General features: G+C 38.1%; 1 protein-coding gene across 2 annotated transcripts in view; it reads right to left on the bottom strand.

Moving 5' to 3' along the window:
- LOC132547654 (sestrin-1-like) overlaps window positions 1-22,114 on the bottom strand; it is a 57,327-nt gene that overhangs the window by 20,685 nt on the left and 14,528 nt on the right. For both annotated transcript variants that reach the window (XR_009554125.1, XM_060211438.1), the window contains exon 3: window positions 3,609-3,674. Coding sequence is in view for 1 of the 2 variants with exons in the window: in XM_060211438.1 (XP_060067421.1) it covers window positions 3,609-3,674 (66 nt within the window). In the remaining variant the exon portion in view is untranslated. The remainder of the gene's footprint in view (window positions 1-3,608; window positions 3,675-22,114) is intronic.

Genomic DNA, 22,114 nt, shown 5'->3' with positions numbered 1-22,114 from the left:
AAACATTATGTGACAAATAATACATGTATGCTTAAGCTAGCTGACATATCCTTAATACCTAAATAAAATTAATGAAAGGGATAATGAAATCCTATTAAACTTAAAACCTTTCAAAATGAACATGGCAATGAAAACCTGTGTTCTAACATCCTGTTTACATGCACATGAAGTTATCTGAAAACAATGAGGCGTTCCAAATATGCTCAATAGTTATGAAAACTGAGAAGATTGGATGATTTATAATTCCTGTTTCAAAATATTTAAATTTTGTTGCTATGCATAACACAAACCACACCCCCAATAACAATGCAACTGTCTGTGGATATGATTTCAAAGAGTTTTACGTATTCTCTTCTAGTCATTTTCAATATATTCATACAAGGTGTCCTTTCTAATCTAATATTTACATATAGATGTACCTGTTAATTGAATTATTGTGTCATGTTACCTATATACCCTTACCCAACACCTGCTATAACTGTATGTAAATTAGACATGTCTCTGTCACCACTTTCCAGCTCCTGAGATGTCTATACATCATCCTGTCAACCATATGGTTATCTGGACAAACAAAGCCCAGTGATTGGTCAGCTTTGGTCATCGGTGAAATATGTCAAAACCTGCAGATGGCATGTGGTTCATGTGTGACATGTCACCACACCAGTGTGGTGTGATCACCTACGACTGTCACTCCACGGCACCATATAGGTAGTTACAGGGCAATTAATGACCAAAGATCTAACATAATCATGAAAGATGGTAAAAAGTAAGTTCTTTTAAATATTGAAAGCTGTCTGCAGGCGGGTGGATTATCAGAAAGAAACAGACATTTGTAAATTGATCAAGTAACTCAGTATGATTGGAAAGGATGCCAGATGAGACAACCAAAATAAAAAAAAGAACAAGTGTGGTTATAATAACACCTGCACCAATTTAATGACTAATCATTGACCATAGTCTGGCGGATAGGACTTTACATGGTGGCCCATGTGAGGACTGTGTTACTCTCGCACATTAAAGGTGGCCGGTGTGAGGACTGTGTCACTCTTGCACACTAAATATGGCCGGTGTGAGGACTGTGTTACTCTCGCACATTAAAGGTGGCCCTTGTGAGGACTGTGTCACTCTCGCACACTAAATATGGCCGGTGTGAGGACTGTGTTACTCTCGCACACTAAAGGTGGCCTGTGTGAGGACTGTGTCACTCTCGCACACTAAAAGGTGGTTATAATAACACCTGCACCAATTTAATGACTAATCATTGACCATAGTCTGGTGGCGGATGTGTCAGGTGGCCCGTGTACTGTGTCACACACTAAAGGTGGCCCGTGTGAGGACTGTGTCACTCTCACACATTAAAGGTGGCCGGTGTGAGGACTGTGTCACTCTTGCACACTAAATATGGCCGGTGTGAGGACTGTGTTACTCTCGCACACTAAAGGTGGCCCGTGTGAGGACTGTGTCACTCTCGCACACTAAAGGTGGCCCGTGTGAGGACTGTGTCACTCTCGCACACTAAAGGTGGCCCGTGTGAGGACTGTGTCACTCTCGCACACTAAAGGTGGCCCGTGTGAGGACTGTGTCACTCTCACACACTAAAGGTGGCCGGTGTAAGGACTGTGTCACTCTCACACAATAAAGGTGGCCGGTGTGAGGACTGTGTCACTCTTGCACACTAAATATGGCCGGTGTGAGGACTGTGTTACTCTCGCACACTAAAGGTGGCCCGTGTGAGGACTGTGTCACTCTCGCACACTAAAGGTGGCCCGTGTAAGGACTGTGTCACTCTCACACACTAAAGGTAGCCCGTGTGAATACTGTGTCACTCTCACACACTAAAGGTGGCCCGTGTGAGGACTGTGTCACTCTCGCACACTAAAGGTGGCTGGTGTAAGGACTGTGTCACTCTCACACACTAAAGGTGGCCCGTGTAAGGACTGTGTCACTCTCACACACTAAAGGTGGCCCGTGTGAGGACTGTGTCACTCTCGCACACTAAAGGTGGCCCGTGTGAGGACTGTGTCACTCTCGCACACTAAATGTAGCCCGTGTGAGGACTGTGTCACTCTCACACACTAAAGGTAGCCCGTGTGAGGACTGTGTCACTCTCACACACTAAAGGTAGCCCGTGTGAGGACTGTGTCACTCTCGCACACTAAATGTAGCCCGTGTGAGGACTGTGTCACTCTCGCACACTAAAGGTAGCCCGTGTGAGGACTGTGTCACTCTCGCACACTAAAGGTAGCCCGTGTGAGGACTGTGTCACTCTCGCACACTAAAGGTGGCCCGAGTGAGGACTGTGTCACTCTCGCACACTAAAGGTGGCCAGTGTGAATACTGTGTCACTCTCACATACTTAAGATCCTTCAGTGCCTTTTTGAAAAAGAGCAAGCATGATAATGCCGGTCCAGGTGTTTAGGGATAATGTTTGACTATACAATTGTTTTGAAGGCATTTGACAGACTTCAAATTAACCTTAAAGTGAACCAAATTTATGTAGGCCCAAATTTTTTCCTTTCCACTTCTAGACATATTTCAGACTGCAAGAGTTAGGATAAGGCATTATTTGATCCTGGATCTAGCATAATCAAACATTCACTGCTACAGATGGTTCCAACCCCCTGAGGGGGATGCAGGTCACTCCCTCACATTGCCAGAACACTCATGTTCAGAGTTACAGAGACAGAAAACCTGTCAACCAACAAACCAACCATCAACCAACCTTCAAATCTGAATTTGACTGAAAAATGTTTAAGGTATAAACAACTAATCACAAGAGATTGATTTCTACAGCAAGCTAATAACAGATGCTGTTCTACAGATATCACAGCAAGTGAGCAGCTGTCTTTTCAAACATTCTCCTATATATATATATTACATTGAGTTAATGATAACAGATGCTTGGTTTGTACTTCCCCAGCAATTTTTCCTTCTTCATTATTACAGGACAAGTCAAAAGTTACATAATGTCAATAGTTATTACTTTCCTCCTACATATATTACAGTGAGTCAATTTTTACACCATGTCAATAGTTATCACTTCCCACCTACAGATATTACTGTGAGTCAATTTTTACACAATGTCAGTAGTTATAACTTTCCTCCTACAGATATTACAGTAAGTCAATTTTTACACTATGTCAATAGTTATCACTTTCCTCCTACAGATATTACAGAGTCAATTTTCACACAATGTCAGTAGTTATAACTTTCCTCCTACAGATATTACTGTGAGTCAATTTTTACACAATGTCAGAAGTTATTGCTTTCTTTCTATAGAGACTACAGCAAGTCAATATCTACTATGTCAGAAGCGGTCACTTTCCTCCTTCAGATATTATAGCGAGTCAGTTTTTTACATGTGACAATAGTTGTCATTTTCCTTCTACAGATATTACAGGAAACTTTGTAATTGTTTTTTTTCACTTTTTCACTTGCTATATACATTACAAGTAAACAGTTCCTTGTTGCAGCAAGTTTATGGTTGCTATTTTCTCTAATTCTAATTTTACAGAAAAAAAAACCCCAACAGTTTTACTGCTTACATTTACAATTTCCTGTAGTTTCACAATAAATCTGACAGATTCAATTAAAACTTTTCTACTTACCTCCCTTTCTGGTACAAATGTGCTTATTCCCCCTTTATGCACTTGTGGAATTTTATATGACTTCTCCTGTAAAAAGAATTAAATGATTTAAAAACGATACATTTTATCATTTTTTTCCAGCTCTCCCTTGTCATACAATTTGTTATAATGAAGGCTCATTTTCTCCCAGATGTTACACACAATGATATCCTTTTGATGAACTCAAGGTAATGATAATATGTCAAACAAGACTGTCTCATGATCAGGTGATGTGATAAAAAAGACAACACTGCTGGTATTCAGTATTCACCTAATGATATTTCACAGAAGTACAATGTAGAAGTATGTATATATTAATGTCACCATTTTTAACAGGTCTATATCATATTTCTAACTACAATGAAAAATTCTGTTTGTGTTTTGATTATAATATTACATCAAGACCAAAATAACCTGTCACACTGATTCCCCTGATGGAATATTCATAACCGACCATTACTGTTTAACCTGTCACACTGATTCACCTGATGGAATATTCATAACCGGCCACTACTGTTTAACCTGTCACACTGATTCACCTGATGGAATATTCATAACCGACCACTACTGTTTAACCTGTCACACTGATTCACCTGATGGAATATTCATAACCGGCCACTACTGTTTAACCTGTCACACTGATTCACCTGATGGAATATTCATAACCGACCACTACTGTTTAACCTGTCACACTGATTCACCTGATGGAATATTCATAACCGGCCACTACTGTTTAACCTGTCACACTGATTCACCTGATGGAATATTCATAACCGGCCACTACTGTTTAACCTGTCACACTGATTCACCTGATGGAATATTCATAACCGACCATTACTGTTTAACCTGTCACACTGATTCACCTGATGGAATATTCATAACCGACCATTACTGTTTAACCTGTCACACTGATTCACCTGATGGAATATTCATAACCGGCCACTACTGTTTAACCTGTCACACTGATTCCCCTGATGGAATATTCATAACCGGCCACTACTGTTTAACCTGTCACACTGATTCACCTGATGGAATATTCATAACCGGCCACTACTGTTTAACCTGTCACACTGATTCACCTGATGGAATATTCATAACCGGCCACTACTGTTTAACCTGTCACACTGATTCACCTGATGGAATATTCATAACCGGCCACTACTGTTTAACCTGTCACACTGATTCACCTGATGGAATATTCATAACCGGCCACTACTGTTTAACCTGTAACATGACTTATAACTTTCTTTATATGACCTTTATATGATAGTAACCCTATCTTTATATAATAGTAACCCTACCTTTATATGATAGTAACCCTACCTTTATATGATAGTAACCCTACCTTTATATAATAGTAGCCCTACCTTTATACTCTATATTAATATGGCTTAACATGACAGATCATTACAGTTCTGAATTCATCATTGAAAACTGGAATGTAGCAATCATTATTAAAAACTGAATTCAAACAAAGGGCATTCTTAATGTATGTATAAGCTGGTATGAGAAAATAATTTGTGCTATAATAGAAACCTTCAAAAACATATTTATCTTAACAGAAGGCCCATCCCAAATAAGTACATATACATTTCTTTCATTCTTGTTTATAATTTGACCACATGTTAATTCTAAACAAACATACACCACATTGTATATCATTATATCTGCACTATCTAGTATCTGGTCTGCATAGAAATTTTGTGATATTATGCCATGTTCCTAGGGACATGAAGACACATATATAGACTGATGACAAGGGAGATAATTCTGTGGGAAGTGTTGGGATTTAATTTCATAAATAGTGTAATGACTTTTGTAATACTGTAAATTAGCTCAGGAATAATTTAAATGGATTTCAAGCTATTTTCTTTGGTCGTGTGTAAGAAATATTAATGTCCAATTGAAAGTCATTCCCATTAGCTTCAGACCACTTTGCACTTTTATGACAGCCACAAGATATATTAAAGCTGTTGAAAGACCCTACAACACTGCTGTCTGTAACAGTGACACTATCTGTTAAAAGTCATTGCCTGGATATTACAGAGCCTCCAGCAGGTCCACCTGATGTAGGTGACAATGTATCTTAAATCTTAGAGCCAGCTGACAATCAGCAGATCCAAATATAATACTTGAAGCATCTTTAAATCATTGAAGCATGCAAACCAGGTATATCCTTATGAAGGTAAGGTTATAAGGTAAAGTTCATGGCAGTAATGATACACAGCCAGTCAGATCGCTGACTCAGCAGATTCTATAGAATACATAGCAATAGGAAGAGTCAAGGAGACCAGTGACCATCCACCTGATGGTCAAGTCTGGTATAAACCACTGACTGATCTTTGGTTAAGGTATTAATTGTGACACACTGACTGGTTTTCAGTACCAGACTTTCTGACACATTAACAAGTGAATTTTCTTTTCTATATCGTAATTGTAACAGCCTTATAATCATACAATATAATGTACATTGTACTCTCCTGTATGTCAGTGAAAAGCTTGAGAAGTAGTTCATCTCCTGTGTATATAACACTATAGAAATAGATCCACATATATATGTAATTATGTTATAAAACATTGCGATTTAATTACACTCCAGTACAGATTAATGTTTAGACAATTATCATAATCACTACCATTAAACTATGATAAATTATCACATGTAGGCTATATCCTATCTACTAAATGTTTATATACACTCAGTTATTCCTGTATCATAGACTGCAATGTCAAAAAGTATATCATTTCACTTGTGTGACCCTCAATCAGTTAAGATGTCATTACTAACAAGATGTAACACAATGATTTTAATTGTCTGCCCATCATACTCTTATATGCATGGTGGAGCTGGAACCAATCGATGTCACATCAATTGATCATGTTGATTACTGGTTTGTTAATGATGTTTTCCTGAGTAACTATTTCCTGAATGATGTTTAATGTGTTACAGAAGAGAAATGATAACTTATAAAATCAACTAAGTCAAGTCCTTAGAGGCCGACATTTATAAAGCTAGACTCAAAGTCAGGGAGTGGGCTTATTTCAGGACCCCAGAGGTCAACACATTACTCTTTACTCAAAGTCATAGGGTTGGCTTATCAAAGGATAATAGGCACAGAGAACCTACATACAAAGCCTGACTCAAAGTCCTGAGGTGGGCTTATTACAGGACAATGCACCGAGATAACCAACATATAAAGCATGACTCAAAGTGTTGAGATGGGCTTATTACAGGACAATACACCTACAAGGCCAACACATAAAGCCTGACTCAAAGTCCTGAGGTGGGCTTATTACAGGACAATGCACTGAGAGAACCAACACATAAAGCCTGACTGAAAGTCCTGAGGTGGGCTTATTACAGGACAATACATCTAGAGGGCAAACATATAAAGCCTGACTGAAAGTCCTGAGATGGGCTTATTACAGGACAATACATCTAGAGGACCAACATATAAAGCCTGACTCAAAGTCTGGGAGATGAATATGGTATATGTATTACAGTTGGTAATGTTGGGCTGACGGGATACTGAATATGATCAGCTGTATCCAAGGTATATTTATCATGTCATCAGGTGTCAGTATTGTAATGTCAGATTAACTTCACTCCTGGTATATCATACTTTATGGAAATTGTATAACTCTCAAAATGAAACATTCTCTGAACCAATAACTGTAAAATGAATGGACCTTCAGTTGCCAAGGAAAATGTTTTACAATTAGAGTTCATATGTCTTGGAAACTTTCTTATATCTCCGGACAAGGTGAGGTGTTGCCTAGGACAGACAATATTTATTAATAAATTATCAGTTATTTCACCTCTAAGGATATTGTTATCTTTTAGATGGGAATTCTACAAGAAAATTTTTAAGAAAAACTTTGGCTATTTGTTAACTCGATCTGAAGAAGTCCACAACTGTATAAGCCTGTGTCTCGATCTGATCAAGATACTTTACTCTTTGTTTAATATTGAAGTGAAATCAGAAAACAGATTAACAATACTATTAATACATTGTTATTTGGTGTTCTAGTTTTTGAAACTGTATATTAGTATCGAGAGAAAAGTTTGTTTTCTCTTTGTTCTCAATCACAACAGCTGGTGTCCACATTCTTGTAGCTAGTAAATGGTATGGTAGGACCAAACACTGATCAATATTTCCTTAAGTCTAATATTCCACAATTAGTAGTCAATATTAATGCCCCCACAACACTTAATCACCATTGACTCTAAACCCTGACACACATTTCTGGTGTAACTTGATTCCACTGACCACATACAACAAAAGCATTGATATGGAACCTTTTGTATAGGCAAAGTCCAGAAGGTGTTTATAGTTTTTACACTTGCCACTTCTGTTTATCTCCACACACTTTTTGACCTGCAGTCCCTATTTGACAGAAAGCTGTTGCTAGGCAAGTTTACAGGTGTCAGACTAGTCATTGGTCAGAGCAGGTGCCCCTTACCAAACAAAGGCATTCTTTACATCAACAATAAAGAACTGGTAATGATTACGACCATAGTGTTCACTAATACAACAGCAAGGTGTTAAGTTTTATCTGATTACTGACATCATTTGTTACAAACTCTATTGCCCAGCATATCAAGTTTTCAAAAACTAACAAATAGAACCTTCTTTTAATAAACAAATTTCCCGTTTGGTAAGTTAGAAGTGTGAAAACTGATTATCTATACAATGATGTGACAAGAGGGAAAGTACGAATATGGTTTACTGATATCTAATGCCAAGGAAATATAATTGGATATCTGTAATAGTTTTAAATACAGTCACTCAGCTGACGGAGCATGCTCAAGAAAAACAGAGGGAGTAGTGTAAAAGGAGTGGGTTGGTTTGGCTTATACATAGTGTTAAATATGGTCTCTGTCACTCAGCTGACAGCCTGAGCATGCTTCTTCTGCTCAAGTGGTAGAGCCAGTTGATAATGTGTCTGAGATCTCAGTTTGATTCCTGATTTGGGCATCACAAGAAAATCTATAGCATGGATCAGCAAAGCCAATGCCTATAAAAAATATCTCCAACACAGTCACAGAAAATTTAAATGCTGACAAAAGTAAAGGGCAATAACTCTGTAAAAAACAGTCAAATTAATATGTTCTATACACAAAGGTTATGTAAAACCTCTTGTTATGAAAAAAAATCCAAACTTTAAATAGATCAGTAAAAAGTTGGTTGAGCATATCACCAGGATGTTTGACAATATGGTACTGTACTAGGTCCAGTCTAAAGTGTGTTCCTAGTGTTAACAGCATAGAAGGTTCATAACCTTCAGATATCTCGCCAAGTACTGACCATACCTCATCTAACAAATGTTGACCCCATCTCAAAGCTTATACATTTTATCAATCAGATACATGTACTAGTATATGATAATTAACTTATAATGTATTTTATGTTCACTTTAGTGCTAAACTTTGTTTCTTTTTCATGATTCAACTTTTGCTGCACCTCCAGATATTTTTATCATCTCCATATTTCCATAGGCTTCAGTAAAAAACAACACAGAATACATGTATGACATGTTAGAACAGGACAATACCATTGAGAGTGTTATAAAAACAACAAAAATAACCATGATCATCAATCCCTCCAACAAAAAAATTCAAGATATGTAGGTTAATGTGAAATGCCAGAATGATTTATATATTGTTTATATAACAGTACATCTTCTAAGTATTAATGGTTTAACATCTAGTGTGACAGCTTGTAACACCACAAACATTAATATCATATCATTCTTGTTAACACTGCTGATTAGGCATGTACACCTTCCTTAGAGTTCAGGTCATCTGATGTGGTAATTTCCCTATCTCAAGTGGTGAGTGTCTGGCTCGAGAGCAGAGGGTTGCTAGTTCAAACCCCAGCATAGACAGGGTGCTTTTCATAACTTGTTCCCCTCACATAACTACACAAATTGTACCAAAGTTTTCTATATAAACCAATGGGGATTCCATGCAATCAGAGAACAAAAGTGGGGGTGGAGAGATCATCTATGTCAGAATAAAAAATCAATAGCAATGTCAGATTTTTCTATCAACAATGATAAGAGCACTCCATGGTGGAACAAAAGGGCAATAACTCTTGTAAAATCATGATGCCTACAAAGTATTGCAGAATTTGGTTGAAAATATTGAGAGATCTTTGGACAAGATTAACACTGAACTGGATGCAATTCACTTTCCCAAAAATTATATTGCAAGATTGAAAATTTGCTAAAACTGGACTATAAGAAAAAAATACTGTAGCAAACAGATTATCTATCTATCATACAGAACTGGATAATGAATATCTGACTTCAAGTACATGTTCAAGGTGACCTTTGATTTAGATGATACATTGTCTAAATCTAATCTACCTGTATAACATACATAAATGTATTGTCTGTACAATTTTTGTTTGAATAAATCATGTTGATTGAAATAAACATCATAAAATTATAGGATTGAGTTGAATTTACCTATACAGTTTCTTAAGAATATATCCTCGTTTGACATACCTCCTACCACAGAGCTTTATCACCTCTAAATACCTCTACTACAGAGCTAAACACCTCTACCCTCTCTACCACAGAGCTTTATCAGCTCTAAATACCTCCTCTCTACAACAGAGCTGAACACCTCTAACTCTCAACTACAGAGCTGAATCACTTCTTCCACAGAAATTCTTGGTCAGCACTTAATCTCCAAGGTGCCTAAATTCTTGCAGTATTGAATGTTGAAATTTGACATTGACCATTGCAAATCAAAACAAATGAAACTGATTTCAGCCTGCTAAGTTATAGCATTTACTTGATCATAGGAGTTACATAAGGTTTATTTATTCCAAAACCTCCCTGTATAACATTCATCCATTCCATCATGAGTCATACAGCGTTCATCCCGTCTTTCCAACAGTATAAATGTTTCCCTCTCTATTTACCACACTGATACCATTCACCCCTGCAGTTCTGTAAGTGATATAGGTTTCACCTCAACATTTGCCCGAGTGATGGGTTCCTTCAATGATACGATAAAGTTCTGCCAGGAAGATAGGCTTGATTCCACCATTTCCCAGGGTGGTATATATATCATTCACCTGTCGGGTCTCCCTCTGAGACAATCAACAGAGAAACAGTTGTAGAAATTAGTGGTCATAAGCTATGCTATATCTTATCAGGGCCATGCAAATTGATGACCTCAATGTTAATTGCCATCAAGAAAAGTCTTACTTCAATGAATTAACCCTCAGTCTGATCAATAAGTCTTCCTTCAATGAATTAACCCTCAGCCTTATCAATAAGTCTTCCTTCAATGAATTAACCCTCACCCTTATCAATAAGTCTTCCTTCAATGAATTAACCCTTAGTCTGATCAATAAGTCTTCCTTCAATGAATTAACCCTTAGTCTGATCAATAAGTCTTCCTTCAATGAATTAACCCTCAGCCTTATCAATAAGTCTTCCTTCAATGAATTAACCCTCACCCTTATCAATAAGTCTTCCTTCAATGAATTAACCCTTAGTCTGATCAATAAGTCTTCCTTCAATGAATTAACCCTTAGTCTGATCAATAAGTCTTCCTTCAATGAATTAACCCTCAGTCTTATCAATAAGTCTTACTTCAATGAATTAACCCTTAGTCTGATCAATAAGTCTTCCTTCAATGAATTAACCCTTAGTCTGATCAATAAGTCCTCCTTCAATGAATTAACCCTTAGTCTGATCAATAAGTCTTACTTTGAAGAACTAATCCTCAGTCTCATGAATGAAACTTATTTCAATGGAATAACCCTCCGCCTCATGAATGAAACTCATTTCAATGGAATAACCCTCCGCCTCATGAATGAAACTCATTTCAAGGGAATAACCCTCAGCCTCATGAATGGAACTCCTTTCAATGAATAGCTCTCAGCTCCATACATCCACAAGTCCTAAATAAATTGACGTTCAACTTCATCAATGAAACTTTATTTGATCATGAATTAATTAAACCATCTCACTGACTCCCGTCTCCTAGAATTATACTACAGTCTCATCGTTATTTAGAGAATTAAGTAAAAGCTTCCTCGTAAATCCACTTCAAATATTTCATACTATATATATCTTACTCACAATACGCCAGACAGGGGTTGTTTCCCTTTATCATCATACCATATATACCTTTAAGCCTGTCCATTATTGTCTATAAATTTCTGGCTCTCATCTAACTCCATCCTAATGGTGTATGTAATCTAATTCATTACCCATAAGTCCAGAGAAATAGTAATTGGCAATAACGTCCTGTTTGGGATAGAGTTACCTGGTCCTGATCAATAAACATACATAGATGATGGTAAGGCTAAATGACATCGTCAATGGAAACTTTCAGCTGTATGACGAGATATGATCTTCATAATCGATAAACACTTTAATCTCTTAAAACAATGTATACTTTGTGAAATAAGAACTGCTTCCTGCTAAATTATTGTGAAATACTGGAGTGTTATTATCTCAAACGCCACAAAGCTCTGATAACACAGCCAATATTTCTCTTTAACAACTCATATGAAATGTCAGGACAGAAATGGATTAAGACCTCTTTAATACACCTCCTGGTACAGTTGACAATTCTAAATCCCAGCATCACTCAACGTGCCTGGTGCACATTGTCCTTAATCCTGTAATAATTAATCAATTTACTGGTATGAACTATAACAAAAGAAAACCTGTACCTGTTCAATGCCAGTTTGAGAGGTCGATCTATGTCTGTGAGAAACAATCAAAATCCTTAAATAAACAACATTGATGTCTGCATCATTACGGGTAAACAGAGAGCGACAAATCCAAGACATTAGAGCTATGTCAAATACAATGAGTAAATGTCATTTAATTGCTAATGAAATTTCAATTTCTAAATAAAAAATTTCATTTAATGTTTCAAATCCGTCTATGTTATATAGTGTAGAAACTTTGATAGCGCCTGTAACAAAAAATGTATATTTTGTGTTGTGTGCAAACTTTGATAGCAGTACTTGTATAAAATAAGCTTATTTTGCATCGTGTCGTTACTTGGATGTAATTTGTCAGTCATGTATCATGTGACATTAACAGAGTTGATAAAGTTCTTGTTTTCCTTTTGAACACAACATTCCACCGAGTGATCTGTGAGGGATCTTGGTGCACACCCTTGTTTGATCTTTATTTAGTCTTTCAAGTTAGATTTTGTCGCTTACTTTCCTTTTTTTTTCTTTTTTTTTTCGCTCTTTATATTATGAAATTTGAAAGCTACTTATAAGAAATAGTAATGTTGATCTAACGTCAATCAAAGATGGCTGCCTGTTGGCCATTCTGTTTTTCTGATTAGTCCCAATACTTCTAAGAATTATAATATCAAACCATTACTGTCAAAATCCAAGAAGGAAGCCTTTTCTGTTCAGCCTCAAATGGACTATGCACAACTTGAGGCTGAGGCGAAATTTGAAAATTATTGTTCCATCCAGTTCACTTCAAGAAATTGCGATAACAAACTACAGTATTACTATCAAAAATGGCTGCAGGTCAGCCATATCCTCCCTCAGATCAGTTCCAAAATCCAAAAATTCACAACTAGGGACCAAGAGCAATATACATATGGAATTTGAGAGTGATCCATTCAATATTAAATTGTAGAAACAAGTTATTACTGTCAAAATCAAAGATGGCCGCTTGTCAGCCATATTGTTTTCCAGATCAGTCCAAGAATACGACAATCCACAATACATACAACAATCCACCCATCACTTCACAAAAAAGGTATTAACAATGATTGTCCAAGGACAGACAGATCAATCCCGAACACTGGACCAAAGATGATGAAGGGCCATTTGAACAGCCAATGATGGTAGCCTTAAAGTAATGGATGGAAGTTTCAAGAGATAAAAAATTTGAGTAGTATGTCATAAAGAAACAGGGACACACTAATTCCTGTATTGTAGAACAGCAAGTAGCATCTATGTCTGTTAAATCAGAAGGAAATGAGGCTGACTATCACCAGCTTACAGACAAGCTAACAGACTATCAATGGAATCAGTTAGCCATCATAGTTTTTTATATGAATTATATTTTTGCTGATCTAGGCATAATGTGAAGAATAAATTTTAAAATCTTTTATTATGAAGATAACAAAGTCATGTTATATGAGTATGATATATGTTAACTGGATGTCTGTTCTGTCTAATCACTCCATTACAAAAGTGAGCTGTCAATCATATCCCCTCTCCCACATCCATTACTTATATATTTCACCTCCCCTTTCACACTTTTAATTCCGTGCTGTAAGTGGTCTTAAGTACCAGGAGGTACAGCTATGTAGTAGTACGTTTTCTGAACATCATTGATATATATTAGTGAGACAAAGGTGAACTTAATAGAGGAGCATAACTGTGAGATCAGCATTACTTACAGCACTATAACACAAAACAGTTTCCTAACCTGATCCTACACATCGTTAAAACAGAAGCTCAATCACTGGGTCAGACAGGTCTTTCCTTCCTGCTGTTTTTATGGTACACGTTGGTTATCTTATTTCCTTGCCAATTGTACATCAATATAACTGATACAACATAGGTCTTTCATCATCCTCACCTAGATAATCATGAACTTCATTGGAATTTGGAGAAAAGGGGGAGGGAGGAAAGTGGGGGGGGGGGGGACAGCAAGAATGCCAGTGAAGTACTGTGTGTGGAGAAAGGTAAGGGAGTGCACGAGGAGAGATGGAGTGCTGGAGGAGGGAGGAAATGAAGGTAGAAAGGGAAACAGTTGGGAAGAGGGAAAAAACAGTATTTCAATCCTCAAATGAGTTCCCTCCTCAAGTGTAAAAGTTCAGTATTAAAGTACAGGGGGGCATTTTTGGGAACTACTTTCAGCTTACTATTCCTCTTCATGTACTACAACTGATGATTGTGAAACACTGAAAAAGGAGGTTTATTTGTGGATGTGAAAAGGCTTATATGCAGATAAATACGGCAGAAGGGAGGGGCAGCATAGGTGTTGAGGGGATCAGTGGAAGGGGGCAAAAGCAGTAAAGGAAAGGTGAGTAGAGGATAAACGTTGCGGCAGAGGGTTGGTGGGCAATAAGTATGGAGGGGCAATGGATCTGAAGAGTGGAGGGACTGGTGGGCAGAGAAGAGGTATAACAAAGGGCTGGGAAAGCAGATTGAAGGATAGAGAATAAGAGATGGGGAAGAGGGAAGCAGAAAGAGGAAATAGGAAATACCGACAGAAGGAGCAGAAGTGGAGATAAGAAGATGGAATTGAATTGATAGGGAAGTGAACAGTCAAGAGGAAGGGGAATGTAAGCTGTGAGAACAAGGGTGGTGGGAGGGGAGGGTGTGGGGGGGGGGGGGGGTCAGATGTCATGAAAAGTTGGAAATATAGGAAGAAAGGAGAAAACAGGTGAGAATGTACATATGTGTAACATATGTGCTGCATCAGAAACACCATTGTGTGTATTACATCTACCACTAGAGGGAGGCTGTATCACAAACTCATCATAAAAAGTGCTACAATCAAATAGTTGTCATCCAATTTGTTAATGTTCTTGATCTACTTAGTCCTGAGTCTGTCCAATAGATGCACTGCAGTATACCAGCTACAGAGAAGTGACACTGTGTAGTCACTGGGGTATCAGATCTGTCAAAATGTATTATCTTCAAATAGATTGTCAATTCAAAATTACTGGGTACTAGGTTATGCTCTAAAAATACACCAACAGTGATCATTATTTGCCTCACTGACAAATTCTGTTAAGATATACAGAAGTGTTTTTCTCCTGGATAAGACTTGGTTGTCACTTGGTGGTCACTTGGTGGTTTATTGTAAGAGTGGTAATATTGTGGTGTAAGTGTCTGCCAGATTTAAATTTGATTAATGATAGAGATGAATACTTTGTGTTACACAGTTCTATATAGGCCAAGGTTAATGTTTAATCTCAGTTAAGATCCCATATTGTTCTGTGCTACATCTTATACACACATCTGTTGTGTACATCAGACTAATATGTACATTAAAGTGATGTCTATAGTTAGTCTTCTAAATTGGAAATATCATGGAAATTTATGGTTTGTTAAGTCTAGGACATTTTACAGTATTCCAGCTCCCAGGCAGTATATATTATTCTAACTGTTGCAAAAAGTGATCACCTTGAACCTTTTATTATCACAGTACAAATCAACATAATGAGATAGCATTCAATCAGTGTTTGGTACCAACTGCCTGAGCCTATAACCCAGTCAGTCTGAGCCTATAACCCAGTCAGCCTGAGCCTATAACCAAGTCATCCTGAGTCTATAACCCAGTCAGTCTGTGCCTATAACCCATTCAGTCTGAGCCTATAACCAAGTCAGTCTGTGCCTATAACCCAGTCAGTCTGTGCCTATAACCCAGTCAGTCTGAGCCTATAATCCAGTCAGACTGACACTATAACCTAGTCAGTCTGTGCCTATAACCCAGTCAGTCTGTGCCTATAACCCAGTCAGTCTGAGCCTATAACCAAGTCAGTCTGTGCCTATAACCCAGTCAGTCTGTGCCTATAACCCATTCAGTCTGAGCCTATAACCCAGTCAGTCTGAGCCTATAACCCAGTCAGTCTGTGCCTATAATCCAGTCAGACTGACACTATAACCTAGTCAGTCTGTGCCTATAACCAAGTCAGTCTGTGCCTATAACCCAGTCAGTCTGTGCCTATAGCCCAGTCAGTCTGTGCCTATAACCCAGTCAGTCTGTGCCTATAACCCAGTCAGTCTGTGCCTATAACCCAGTCAGTCTGTGCCTATAACCCATTCAGTCTGAGCCTATAACCCAGTCAGTCTGAGCCTATAACCCAGTCAGTCTGAGCCTATAACCCAGTCAGTCTGTGCCTATAATCCAGTCAGACTGACACTATAACCTAGTCAGTCTGTGCCTATAACCAAGTCAGTCTGTGCCTATAACCCAGTCAGTCTGTGCCTATAGCCCAGTCAGTCTGTGCCTATAACCCAGTCAGTCTGTGCCTATAACCCAGTCAGTCTGAGCCTATAACCCAGTCAGTCTGTGCCTATAATCCAGTCAGACTGACACTATAACCTAGTCAGTCTGTGCCTATAACCAAGTCAGTCTGTGCCTATAACCCAGTCAGTCTGTGCCTATAGCCCAGTCAGTCTGTGCCTATAACCCAGTCAGTCTGTGCCTATAACCCAGTCAGTCTGTGCCTATAGCCCAGTCAGTCTGTGCCTATAACCCAGTCAGTCTGTGCCTATAACCCAGTCAGTCTGAGCCTATAACCCAGTCAGTCTGTGCCTATAATCCAGTCAGACTGACACTATAACCTAGTCAGTCTGTGCCTATAACCAAGTCAGTCTGTGCCTATAACCCAGTCAGTCTGTGCCTATAGCCCAGTCAGTCTGTGCCTATAACCCAGTCAGTCTGTGCCTATAACCCAGTCAGCCTGAGCCTATAATAACAAAGCCAAAGTCCATACCCAATTTGCTACAGGCAGCGTGACATTTCACCTACAAACCTCTGGTTATCCCAACCCATTGTTACAGTCTGAGAAACAAGAACAATATTCTTTAGATGTCACTATAAGAAAAAAAATGACATCTTTCATACTGCATTGCAGAAAGCATTATAATGTTGTACGTTAGTGTAGTTATCACTGATGTGATCACACCTTTGACCTTTGACCTTTGACACTTTGTATATATAACAACTCATTAACATTTTATTACAAAACTTTGCCAACAACAATACACAAAGAAATCTTTACTACCATCCTACAACTTGCCAAGTGTTACTCAAGTTTCTACTGATCGATGTCACTTGTTACTTTTTATAAACTGAGTAATAAACAAAAGCCCTGTTTGGCACTTCTTACAGGTACTTTTACCTCTTGGCTTACTCATAGCATTAACATATATCTTACTTTAATCATAGCACCTCTACCTAATTTTCTTTGCAAACTTTGGATGACCTTGACATTTATCATAGTACTGGTGCACTATCCAGCAGAATTAACAGATTTTGGTAATTGAGCAGTCAGCACCCTGGCATGCACTCTCCATCATGCACATCACACACATGACTGTGTTCCTGTTTACTCATAGCCTTGACCTTTGCACTTTCCTCCTGATATTGCACAACCAAAGTAAACTTATTTTGGCAACAATATTGTCAGGAAGGTTGGGAGCACTCACAAGGAATCAAGGAGGAGTAATGAACCAGGCATATTGTGGATGTCATCTGTAAGCAGAATCCCACAACTCATTACAGCTGTGGCATTCTACAACTTATTGGACTAACAAGAATATAACTAGCCTAAATACACAGTATTAAAACCTTCAAATCATTCAACACACTAAGTAATTAAAAAAAGTTGCAGAACATACCACAGGTCATAGGAACAGGATATCACGTCAGAATACACTACATCATAGGATAGAGATATTCAGTCAGACTATACCTCATCTTAGAATAGAGATATTCAGTCAGAATACACTACATCTTAGAATAGAGATATTCAGTCAGAATACACTACATCACATGATAGAGATATTCAGTCAGAATACACTACATCACATGATAGAGATATTCAGTCAGAATACACTACATCTTAGAATAGAGATATTCAGTCAGAATACACTACATCACATGATAGAGATATTCAGTCAGAATACACTACATCACATGATAGAGATATTCAGTCAGACTACACTACATCATAGGATAGAGATATTCAGTCAGACTACACTACATCTTAGAATAGAGATATTCAGTCAGAATACACTACATCACATGATAGAGATATTCAGTCAGAATACACTACATCACATGATAGAGATATTCAGTCAGAATACACTACATCTTAGAATAGAGATATTCAGTCAGAATACACTACATCACATGATAGAGATATTCAGTCAGAATACACTACATCACATGATAGAGATATTCAGTCAGACTACACTACATCATAGGATAGAGATATTCAGTCAGACTACACTACATCACAGGATAGAGATATTCAGTCAGACTACACTACATCATAGGATAGAGATATTCAGTCAGAATACACTACATCATAGGATAGAGATATTCAGTCAGAATACACTACATCACAGGATAGAGATATTCAGTCAGAATACACTACATCACAGGATAGAGATATTCAGTCAGAATACACTACATCATAGGATAGAGATATTCAGTCAGACTACACTACATCATAGGATAGAGATATTCAGTCAGAATACACTACATCATAGGATAGAGATATTCAGTCAGACTACACTACATCATAGGATAGAGATATTCAGTCAGAATACACTACATCACAGGATAGAGATATTCAGTCAGAATACACTACATCTTAGGATAGAGATATTCAGTCAGACTACACTACATCACAGGATAGAGATTTTCAGTCAGAGTACACTACACCATAGGATAGAGATATTCAGTCAGAATACACTACATCACAGGATAGAGATATTCAGTCAGAGTACACTACATCATAGGATAGAGATTTTCAGTCAGAGTACACTTCACCATAGGATAGAGATATTCAGTCAGAATACACTACATCACAGGATAGAGATATTCAGTCAGAATACACTACATCATAGGATAGAGATATTCAGTCAGACTACACTACATCACAGGATAGAGATATTCAGTCAGACTACACTACATCATAGGATAGAGATTTTCAGTCAGAGTACACTTCACCATAGGATAGGATATTCAGAGAATACACTACATCATAGGATAGATTCAGTCAGAATACACTACATCACAGGATAGAGATACACTACACTACATCAGGATAGAGATATTCAGTCAGAATACACTACATCATAGGATAGAGATATTCAGTCAGAATACAGTCAGAATACACTACACTCATACAGGATAGAGATATACATCATAGTCAGAATACACTACATCACAGGATAGAGATATTCAGTCAGAATACACTACATCAGTCAGAATACACTACATCACAGGATAGAGATATTCAGTCAGAATACACTACATCACAGGATAGAGATATTCAGTCAGAATACACTACATCACAGGATAGAGATATTCAGTCAGAGTACACTACATCATAGGATAGAGATTTTCAGTCAGAGTACACTTCACCATAGGATAGAGATATTCAGTCAGAATACACTACATCACAGGATAGAGATATTCAGTCAGAATACACTACATCACAGGATAGAGATATTCAGTCAGAATACACTACATCATAGGATAGAGATATTCAGTCAGAATACACTACATCACAGGATAGAGATATTCAGTCAGAATACACTACACCATAGGATAGAGATATTCAGTCAGAATACACTACATCATAGGATAGAGATATTCAGTCAGAATACACGACATCACAGGATAGAGATATTCAGTCAGAATACACTACATCTTAGGATAGAGATATTCAGTCAGAATACACTACATCACATGATAGAGATATTCAGTCAGAATACACTACATCTTAGAATAGAGATATTCAGTCAGACTATACCTCATCTTAGGATAGAGATATTCAGTCAGAATACACGACATCACATGATAGAGATATTCAGTCAGAATACACTACATCACAGGAACACTGTCAAACAAAATTCAGCCCTTTTTCCATTCTGAAGCTTTAGACTATTCTTGCCAAAGACTTCAAAAAAATCCATAAATATATCTATTATTATCAGACAAAAATTCTTTACAAAGTGAATTCTTACAGATTGGTAGTCAAGCTAACAAGGCTTATATGGTGAAAGGTCTCCAAGATCAGTTTTCCTTGACCTTAAATGTGATTTAATGAATGTCATGAAGTGAGGTAAGAATGCCATGAGGTGGACCATGAGGTGGGCCACTAGGGCAGGTGTACCAAGGTCATATTGTGTACCTTTAGTTAACATGTTCCTACTGATACAGTTAACATTGTAATTTAAATATTACAAGATTTCATATTCATACAGACAATATTAAGCTGACAGGGTGCTTACATAAACAAATAAAAAGAAATGAGATATGACTATAAGGACCCTAAAGTATGACCCCATCATGTATCTAACTATATACCTAATACAAGCTTTCTTCTGTTCTAGCATGTCAACGGTATACAACATCCTTCACCACCAATAGCTAGGTGCTTAGTGGTAAGGGGATACTAGTGATAAAGGGACATCAAATGTCACTCTTTGACATTGATTCAAGGTCAACTGGTTAGGTCTTTCCACCATCTTAATGATATACTTGTTATATAATGCATTAAGGCAGAGTAACTGAGGACTTCTGGTAACTATGAATACTAGCATTTCAATATTGTGATTCAAACTCTCACAAGCTTCCTTTTCTAATTCAGAGAAAAGATATTGTATCAGAATATGTTGAACAGAATAAAATGTTGGTGGCATTCAGATCTACTCAAGACTATGTAATAAGTCTGAGACCTAACAGGAGATTGAGGTACAATGCTAAAGCTAGGACCTGACAGTAGATCTAGGTGCCATGGTAAGGCTGAGACCTGATAGGAGATCTAGGTGCCATGGTAAGGCTGGGAACTGACAGGAGATCTAGGTGCAATGGTAAGGCTGGGACCTGACAGGAGATCTAGGTGCCATGGTAAGGCTGGGACTTGACAGGAAAACTAGGTGCCATGGTAAGGCTGGGATCTAACAGGAGAACAAGGTGCCATGGTAAGGCTGGGACCTGACAAGAGAACTAGGTGCCATGGTAAGGCTGGGACCTGACAAGAGATCTAGGTGCCATGGTAAGGCTGGGACCTGACAGGTGATCTAGGTGCCATGATAAGACTGGGCCTGGCAGGAGATCTAGGTGCCATGGTAATGCTGAGACCTGACAGGTGATCTAGGTGCCATGGTAAGGCTTGGCCTGACAGGAGATCTTGGTGCCATGATAAGCCTGGGACCTGACAGGAGATCTAGGTGCCATGGTCAGGCTTGGCCTGGCAGGAGATCTAGGTGCCACGGTAAGGCTGGGACCTGACAGGTGATCTAGGTGCCGTGATAAGGCTAGGCCTGACAGGAGATCTAGGTGCCATGGTAATGCTGAGACCTGACAGGTGATCTAGGTGCCAAGGTAAGGCTTGGCCTGACAGGAGATCTTGGTGCCATGATAAGGCTGGGCCTGACAGGAGATCTATTGAAGTCCTTGTAAAAGAGGTAGAGCACTGAAGTCTGAAGGAATAACATAGAACATGGTAGGAGATCCAGGTTGTTAAAACCAGTTCTGGCTAGACTGAAGAAATCTACGTAGGAACAAAATCATAGTCTGAATAATTACAATTTGACATTTTGAAGAATATCATAACAGACTAATGTCAAGCTTGTCCAAAGTAGGTCTTCAGGTGTGTGTTATAGTGAACCAGACTAGTTTAGTTGCTGAAAGCATATCTAATGGCCTCGGATAGTGTGAAATCTTTTTTTTTCTTGCATTATGCTCTAATCATTTCACACTGAGAGCTGGCT

This window comes from Ylistrum balloti, unplaced genomic scaffold, assembly GCF_031769215.1.
Source record: "Ylistrum balloti isolate Yb309-2 unplaced genomic scaffold, AGI_CSIRO_Ybal_v1 Utg369972, whole genome shotgun sequence".
In the NCBI taxonomy this organism is placed as follows: domain Eukaryota; kingdom Metazoa; phylum Mollusca; class Bivalvia; order Pectinida; family Pectinidae; genus Ylistrum; species Ylistrum balloti.
The sequence above is the reverse complement of the archived record's forward strand: the minus strand, read 5'-3'. Positions and strand labels throughout refer to the sequence as shown.